Source organism: Solanum stenotomum, chromosome 1 (assembly GCF_019186545.1).
Source record: "Solanum stenotomum isolate F172 chromosome 1, ASM1918654v1, whole genome shotgun sequence".
In the NCBI taxonomy this organism is placed as follows: domain Eukaryota; kingdom Viridiplantae; phylum Streptophyta; class Magnoliopsida; order Solanales; family Solanaceae; genus Solanum; species Solanum stenotomum.
This window is the reverse complement of record NC_064282.1, coordinates 3,065,632-3,074,599: the sequence shown is the minus strand read 5'-3', so window position 1 is coordinate 3,074,599 and position 8,968 is coordinate 3,065,632. Positions and strand designations below refer to the sequence as shown.

The following is an 8,968-nucleotide window of genomic DNA, read 5'->3' as shown; positions in this document are numbered from 1 at the left end:
GGACCCCCATAAGCCCGACGAGTACACGGAATAACTATAACTAAAGAGAATTGCATATAAGAACCCAAGAACGAAGAACATCGAACTAGAACCTCAACCCTAATTAGTAGAATCTGACAGTACGGAGGCCGAACCTCGAACCGGATGCTCAACAAAAGTACCTAAGTAACCAATCACAAGTAATAAGTATAAGAGGCCGGAACTCTAACCGGATGCTCTATACAAGTATTTGGGCAATAGAGGCCGGAACTCTAACCGGATGCTCTATATAAGTATTTGGGCAATAGAGACCAAAACTTAAACCGTATGCTCTATAAAGGTGCCAATGTAGCTGCTGAAAGAGTCTTAATCGATCCACACTCATAAATGTCCGTGGAGCACCGTCCATACTTAGCCAATCAATGTAAGTCCTTGGAACTAAATCGAAAATCAAATTCAAATCGCGAAGTAGAACTAGTGTCGCCGATGTAACTCGTGAAGCCGTAACATCTGGGAAAAATAAGGATAACTATAGTCGGAGAAAGAGTATCGCCTAACTAAGGACCAAACTATCAGACTCAAGTCTACTACATCAGTCTACAACGGCCGAGCGACGTCAGGGCAAAACTAAGGCCTATTGGATCCGAATCATGTATTTCTAAGGCAAGCCCTAGTCAAACCTAAACTAAGGCCCAACATGCTTCAAATAGACAATAATTAAGCATGCAAGCACTCCACATAGCGATGAGGGTCCATTAATAACACAAAGTATGCTCACAGTTACGCAATAATTCCCGAAATAGGCCGAAAACATGATTTCTTAACACCTATGCAGGATTCAATAACTACCCAACCCAAATCCCAACTAATCAACATGCATTCACATTCTCGAGCTCAATCTAAGAGAGGGAAACCGTAGCCTACCTGTAAGCCGATCACACGCGCTCCAAAATTATTTCTCCGGAGCTTTTCCTTTCCGAACGTCCTCGAAACGCTGCCCCGCTATAAAAAATAGAGTCATAACGTTATTACGGTCGTTTAGATACCAAAATCACAATAAACGGAGACGGACCAATTTTGGGGTCAAAACGGGAAAAGTGGGACCTGTGTTGGAAATTTTGAAATTAACCCCAAAAGTGGGTCCTAACCAGTTCCCCCAGCTCATGTCCCAAAATGGGATACAATTCGGGGCTCGGGAACAACACAATATCAACATGCAACTAAAACCCAAATTTTCTCAAAAATTAGAAATGGGACAGCATTTGAATTAGTGTATTTACCAGAAACTGGAGGTCTACAGTGAAATGCGACAATACCACGACATTCTCCTCGAAAAACCACTCAAGATAGCTTCAAAAATCACTGAAATCGAACCTAGAAAGGCTGAGAAACAAGTTTCAAAATCTTCCAAAATCAAGCTCACAAAAGGGTCGTGGCAGCAGGTGTTTTACGAAAATTACCTCAAACGGGGACCCCAAATCACTATCCGAGCTAACCAACACGTTGTCCTCGAAAAATCTCACAACTTTGCCTTTTGAATCGCCCAAATCGGTTGAGAGATGAGAGAGTTATGAGGGTTTGAAGTTTGGGAAATGTTGCTGATTTTCTGCAATAAATAGCAGATTGCTGCAATTTCCCAAAAACTAAAAACTCCGACGGGGTGCTCTGAACTCGTTCGGAACCCCGTGTACGCAAACGAGATATGCAAACATACCAAATTTGATATTCTGGACTCAACGGCGCAGTCAAAATTTCAATCAAAAGTCATCTCAATAAAAAGTGGGTCCCACTTCCAAAAGCCATTTTAAGTCAAAACCCACAAAAGGGCTCGAAAAGATATCGAAAACCTCTAGACACAAAAGAAGGGTCAATCTAGACCAAACTCGACATTCCGGAGCTAATCACGCTGACGGAATTTTCATCCGAACGCGTTTACTCAGAATGTTGACCAAAGTCAAACTTAGGCTTAAACTTAAAGTTAAAACACCTAATCGCACCGACTCACACTGAAAACCTCGAGAGTCATGTCGACCATGCTACCAGCCTAAAATGACCCTTTCGGAGCTGATGGAATCGTCAGAATTGGATTTCGATGTCATCTTCTTGAACTTTTGATTGAAAAAGTTCGTTCAAGGTTCATAAGCTCCAAAACACTAAAACTCACACCATAACCAAATGAACGACCAGGTGACCGAACTGTCAGTCCCAACAAGTCATAAATGACTTGGGGTCGCTATAGGAACGCTCTAAATGACACACAGAAGGCAAGACACAGAAATGACCAAGAGGGTCATTACATATGGTTGGAAATCTCTCGGAACGATATTTTCAACGCCACCAAGTTTGCGCAATTTCGAATTCGTTTGAGTAAGTTATGCCCTTTGGAAGTTGGGCTGTTGGAATAAGGAAAGTCAAAAACTGAATTTTTTAAGGGTAGTTTGGTCTTTTCTTTACCCAACTTAATTAATTCATTTTTGGTAATATTTTTAGGGTCTAAACTGATAGGATTCAGTTTACGCTTCTGAAAAATAGAGTTAGGGTTTTTGGAGAAGGAACGCAAGAGAAAAGAGAAGAAGAAAAAGCAAGATTCATCGTCTTCGTAAGGAATTGATTGAGGATTTCTTCAAGGATTTGATCCTACAAGGTATGTGAGTCTCTCATAGCATTTGGTTCGTTCACCCACGCGCCAAACATGTTATTTCAGCGTGAATTAATTCTAAAAGAGTTTGAAAGTTGATGCTTTGATGTGTATCCTTGAAATTGATATTGTTCTTGAGTTGGGCTGAAATTGAGAAGTTTCTAAGATCATCACGTTCAGTTATTTAGTGAGTTGAGTCAGATTCCTAGGTACATTTGTTGAGTATATGTATCTAAAAAGAATTTGGGAAAACGAATCGAATTTGGGTGAGTTGGGGCTGGAAAATGAAGAAGAAATTTCGTTGGACGAATCTGGGTAGTGGTGGCGTGTCGCGGAGCTGGCCCCCCAGAACTGGGAAAAATTCCTTCGCGTCACAGATCTATCACGGAGCGTTTTGCCTCAAAAGTCATTTTCGAAACTAAATTTTAAATGTCTCTCCGCGTCGCGAACCCACCCTCAATTATTGATATTTTGGTATTTTCTCATGTTTAGCTATCTAAATTCATTCGTAAACATCATGAGATCTTTCCTATCTCAAATCATGATCCTTGAATCCATAAATTCTATTCAAGGAAAGTTAAGAGTCAAGTCAAGAGAAATCAAGAGTCAAGTTAAGAGAAGTTCATAAAATTTTCCAAAAGTCTTTTGCAAACATTTTAGCTTTGTTCTAAGACTTAAGTTTCAAGTTAAGCAAAGAGTAAAGAGTTGAGTTCATTTCTCGATAAGCTATAAGGGAACTAAGTATTCCCAAAGAGTTTATAAATGTTTTTTTACATTTGAGCAAGAAAAGGGAACACTGATTCCAAGAGAGCTTTTAAACTAAGTTTTGAGTAATTATCTCAAACCAAAGAAAGAAGTTTGTTTTAAAAACATATGAGCTAAATATATTTTGGGAGTAGTATTGAGCATCGATATAGGGATGCGAGTTCATATTAACTCAAGTCTTCATAAACTATGTAGCCATCATGAGTAGTAAAAGATCATACTTTTTAGATGACTCCTTAAGATGCTTTTAGCATAGATTAGTGGATCCACTTAATGAGTTAGGTTCTATACCCCCGAAGGTATAAGACGGTCCTTGGTAGCGTGAGGTAAAATGTTGTACCATCACTTAGGCTCATAGTGGTAGTTGTCGGTTAGAGAATCTCCCACAGAAACTATATTACTTTGTTATATGAGTAAAGTTGAGTTTGTTATTGCATTTTCTTTAACGAACTAAGTTGTTTTTTACTGTTTTATAAAGCTTTTCATATATTGCATGTGTTTCATTGCTTTATTATGAGTTGAGTTATTCATAAGTTGAGAAGAACCAAGGTAAGTGTTTCCTTCAAAATCTTTTCAAGCCTATGCTATGTTTAGCATTTCAACTCGCATACTCGTACATTCAATGTACTGATGCTAGTTGGCCTGCATCTTATTATGATGCAGACGTAGGTAATCAAGATCAGCATCCAGCGTCTCGTTGATCCAATTGAGCACTCCAGAGTCAATTGATGAGCCTCCTTGCATTCCAGAGGACTCCTTTTTATTATTTTCAGTTTTATTATCAGTTCATTAGGATGTTGTGGGGTTTGTCTCAATATCCATCTCAGTTATTTTAGAGGCTTCATAGATAGTCAGACAGTTAATTATGAGTCTTTCAGCTTTGTATTTCAGATGTTTTGCTATGAGACTTGAGTAGCCATTTTGGCTAGTTTGAATACTTCTTTAAAGACATTCTAAGATTTGTCATAAGTTCTTTATTTGAAGTTATCTCTGAAGTTTAAGTATTCTGCTGAGTAAGTAAGTCAAGCAAAGGGTTCGCTTGGGACCAACAATGGTTCTCGAGTGTCAATCCTGCCCAAGGTATAGGCTCGGGGAGTGATCGTGACAAATATACTCCATTTGTCTAATTTTTACTTGGCCCACACATATTATGACATAGTGAATTTATCACTTAACACCTATTGATTGATAGAATTTCAAAATCAACTTATTCATTAAAGAGATTCTACCCTATCTCTATTTACTTGTCAATTTTTTACTTGACACGCCAATTAAGAAAATAATAATTAATACTTTACCCTTTTACCCATATTAATTGATAGAATTCCAAAATCAATTTAATCATTAAAGAGGTTGTACCTTTTTCAAAAATATTAACTCTCTAAATAAATTAAGGGTATAATAAGTAAAAACTATCATCTTTTTTTTATTTGTAAAAAATGACAAGTCAAAAGAGACAGAAGGAGTAACTCTCTAAGGGTATCATAGATTAAAAAAGAATTGTCTTTTTTTTGATTTGTCAAAAATGATAAGTAAAAAGGGGCAAATAAATAGTCAAAATTAGACAAATAAAAAGGGAAAGAGAGAGTATTAGAATACTCCCCATGTACCTAATTACTTGTCCACTTTTTATTTTTTAGTTGTTCCTAATTACTTGTCCATTTTGACAAATCAAGAAAGGATAAATTTTTTTACTTATTATACCCTCAATTAATTACTTTGGAAAAGGTAGAACTTTTTGAAAATCTTAAGTTTTTAATTCATCATCTTCATAATTAATAGGGGTAAAATGATAAACTCACTATGTCAATTATTATTTTTATAATAGGTATGTCAATTCAAAAGTCAACAAGCAATTAGGGACAGAGGGAGTACCATATAATGAAAGAGAAAAACTTATGGCATTTGCTCGCTGGTCTTTGATTATTCCAAGAAAGATCATTCAATCGTCCATATCATAGTACCTAAAGTTTTTATTTTTATTTTTCAGTGTGTCGTAAAGAAGGAAGAAGCGAACGAGTTTGCTAATTAGTTTCATACTTAATGATGTATGTGCTCTATAATTGGTAACAGGGATAAATAAAAGGTGTAAGGAACTTGACTTACCTTGTCCTACATTTGAACTAAAATTTAGTAATTATAGGAAATAGAGGTGTTTATTGATGTCAATTCCAAACACTATGATGGAAATATCAAATTAACTAAGACTTGTATGGAAGAACTGAGATCCCCATATCAATGCATTAGATGTGTGAATTGACTGAAGTAATTTGCCTTACACTTATTCTTCGTAATTAATTAACAGCTCTTAGCTAAACTTGTTAGCAATGCTCACAAGTGTAGTAAAAAGTTGAAGGGGCTTAGACATCATGGTCATGTGATCAGAGCCTTGGATCACTTCCACTTCATCTGGTGGATTCTTTTCAATCATCCTCTTCTGAAATTCCTTCTTCAGAAGGTTATCATCAACAGCAACAATGAATGCCCGTTTAACTGATCCGTACTTTTTTCTCGAAAGAACTATCTCCATAGAAACATCTTTCACACTATACAAGTATATTGGCCTTACTAGTGTAGTGGCCAGTGCCAAATCCTAACACCAACAAGGAAAAAAAAAGACTTAAATCAGTTTCATGTCAATGTTCCGGTTAAGTACTCAAGTAAGTCTATAATTTGGAGAAACTAGTTAAAATCTCCTTATTGGTGATACCTACAAACTATTTTTTGCAAAGGAAGTTATTAATCACTTTAGGTCCATTCACTTGACAAGAATAACAGAACTTGGCTTACCTGAATTGGGCTCTTATCGTAAAGATTAACTGCCAAGTATTTGGGACCATAATTCAAGGTTGTTGGAGGATTGGTAGGTCCATTATCATAAGCAACACGATTATCAAGTGAAGTTAATACACCAGACTCTGCCAAGATCTGTAACAAAGTATATTTAGTTACAAATATATATGTGAAACTGTAACCAAACATAACAGATCATCTCATGGTTAAAGTTAAAAAATACATATGAAAAATAGTACCTCGGAGTAGAGGGTGGCTGTTGCATTGAGAGTTAGACCAGGCATTAGAGCAGTATTAAATACACCAACTGAAATCTTTTCTGGAAAGCTTTCCATGGCCTTAGAAATGGCAAAACCACCAAATTCATGGCCTACAAGAACCACTTTTTCATGTGCAGGAAGAGAAGCCATGAACTTCATTAGAGGACTCAAGTAATCGGAAAAATGTGGGATTTCAAGGGCCTGTTTCGGGTTGATTCCTGAAGCACCCAAGTCAATAGCTGTGACATTATGCCCTGAAGATCTCATCAATGCCACAATCTTGTACCAGGACCAGGCTCCATGGCATGGTCTATGAACTAGCACAAAATGCTTCTTAGCTTTAGGGATTGACAAGGTTGCATTTGCATATGGCAACACAAGTAGTAGAACTACTAGACTTGTTAAAAACTTGCTTTTCTCCATATATTTTTTCCTTCTTTAGAAGAATGAGCACATAATATGAACCATTACACGGGTAACTTTATAATCCGAGGAGTTTGGTATCTGCTGACTTACTTCCATGCACAAGCGATCCCACTTTGGCAATTATTTGAGTAAGTGGGCAAGCAATGTAGCAAGGGGCTGATGCAGGCCTGAGGATTGTGGCCTCTCTATTAGTAGTCATGCTTGGTCTATGAAATTATGAGCCACCCACTGGTATGTTTTCATGGCTGGTCAATTTGGGCAAAATCTACATCAATTTCATCAAAGAGTTGAGCTGATTTTGACTAACTATGTGGTCCATAGACCATGGAAGTACTGAGATCGCCATATAAATGCATAAGATATGTGAATTGCTCAAATTCTATTCTCTGCCTTACACATGTACGCCTTATTCAACAGCTATTATTTGAGGCATTTGATTTTTAAAGGAGCTTGACTTCTGCTAACTTACTTCCACACAGAAGCAACCTCAAGTTGGCTACTCTTTCAACAAGTGGTCAAGCAATGTAGTAGGGGCTGGTGCAACTTGCAAGCCTGGGGATTTCAGCCATGATTGAAATGTCAAATTAAAAGTTGGAACAACATTTTAGTATCATGACTTCAATCCGTCTTTCACAAGACCAGAGGAAATCTTGAACAGATTTCTTATGAATCGTTGCATTCATTAGACTACTATCTTACATCACCTAAATATATTAGAATTTTGGAAACAACTCCAAATCGAAACATTTGAACACGTTATGTATTATACATATGGTGGTCTAAATGACAGTTACTGAAGTGAAACTGTGTTCACTACAAAAAAGATAAGGTGAATTTATGGAGGTTTAATTGTGGGAGTTGTCATAACCTCCACAAAATTATATTAAATATGGATTACATTAGCCTCCACTGATTTTTACTATTAAACTTGCAGGGCTCTTAACCTTCGTCATTTTTTTAAAAATAAAAATAAAAAAAAATATAGCGCCAGAAATAGTTTTTCCCCTCATTTTATAATCATTTTCACTAATATTTTTATACCAAAAATACCCTTTTGACTCTGTAGTTGCCAATTGTACTCGCTCATTCTCTGGCTCTCTCAAATCACTTCAGTGAAAATCACAGCAAATCACAATCTCTTTCATGAATCTCATCCGTCCTCATCTTTCATTTCTTAGGCTCTGTAGAAATTATTGACATTGGTTAGCGGTAGAAATTGATTTTGAGTCTAAATTTTCCTATTATGTTTTGGCAGAATTTTTTTTTATTTCTTCAAATATTGGGATACGAATCTATTGACGTAAGGTATTCTTCTTTCTTATTCTAATTTACATTTTCTTTCATCTTGCATGTGTGTTTTAAATTTATTTTCTCCTGTTACATTTGCATGTGTACGGAACATTTGTTTTTCCTTCACTTATTCTAGGGATTCTGATTATGTATGTGGCTGATATTAGTTTTTTCTGTTTTGTTTTGGTATATTGATGAATTTTGAAAGTAGTTTTGAAGTGTTGTTTTGTAATCCCAAATTTTCTCAGCTATTTGAGGTGTAGTTTCGAATTGTGGTTTGTCGTTTTGGCCTAGCGTTTCTGCCTAGGCTTCTATTGTGATGAATAAACATGCTAATCTTTAGATATATGATTTCGACATATAGCCTACTCATGCTAATACTCATGTTGATATTCTGCTTATACATCAAGTTTTATATGCTTGAGCTCGGGTACTACCGTTCTCTATTTACTGCTTAGTTTGATTTTAATTTCTTGATAAGTCATATGTCAAGCATTGGGGTATAATCAACTAGTTAAAAGTTATTATGAGATTATTAATATTTTCTGAGATTTTGCTTGACAGTAAATGTTACTGAACCTTAGTGTTTGAGTTGGTGTGTAGTAACACACTACTTTAGACTTGCCAGGACGTCATATATATGAACCGCTTGGTGGATTTGAAAAGGCATTACTTTAGTTTATTTCTCTTGCTAACGAGGCTGTTGCTTATCAATTGATTCCTTAGTTGTGATATGAAAGATTATATCTGAACTAGGTACATGATGGGACCATGGGTGGTGCTTTTCTATTGCGTCTCTATTTCGAATTTTAGTCAC

General features: G+C 36.4%; 1 protein-coding gene across 1 annotated transcript; it reads right to left on the bottom strand.

The window, feature by feature from the left end:
- Nucleotides 1-5,690: 5,690 nt before the first annotated feature.
- On the bottom strand, nt 5,691-6,937 carry LOC125865685 (methyl jasmonate esterase 1-like). Its single transcript, XM_049545895.1, has 3 exons — nt 6,415-6,937; nt 6,173-6,310; nt 5,691-5,975 (listed from the first exon to the last, which is right to left on the bottom strand). Exons 1-3 carry the CDS (start codon nt 6,856-6,858, stop codon nt 5,691-5,693), a joined length of 867 nt encoding a protein of 288 aa, XP_049401852.1. The 5' UTR covers nt 6,859-6,937.
- Between the last annotated feature and the right edge of the window lie 2,031 nt (nt 6,938-8,968).

What these genes read in the sequence shown, in the direction of transcription:
- LOC125865685 (XM_049545895.1), bottom strand. Translation starts at nt 6,858, where the DNA reads ATGGAGAAAAGCAAGTTTTTAACAAGTCTAGTAGTTCTACTACTTGTG. An exon ending in CAGCCACCCTCTACTCCGAG is followed by an intron (nt 6,311 to 6,414) that starts GTACTATTTTTC and finishes ACTTTGTTACAG; the next exon opens with ATCTTGGCAGAGTCTGGTGT. An exon ending in ACGATAAGAGCCCAATTCAG is followed by an intron (nt 5,976 to 6,172) that starts GTAAGCCAAGTT and finishes TGTTGGTGTTAG; the next exon opens with GATTTGGCACTGGCCACTAC.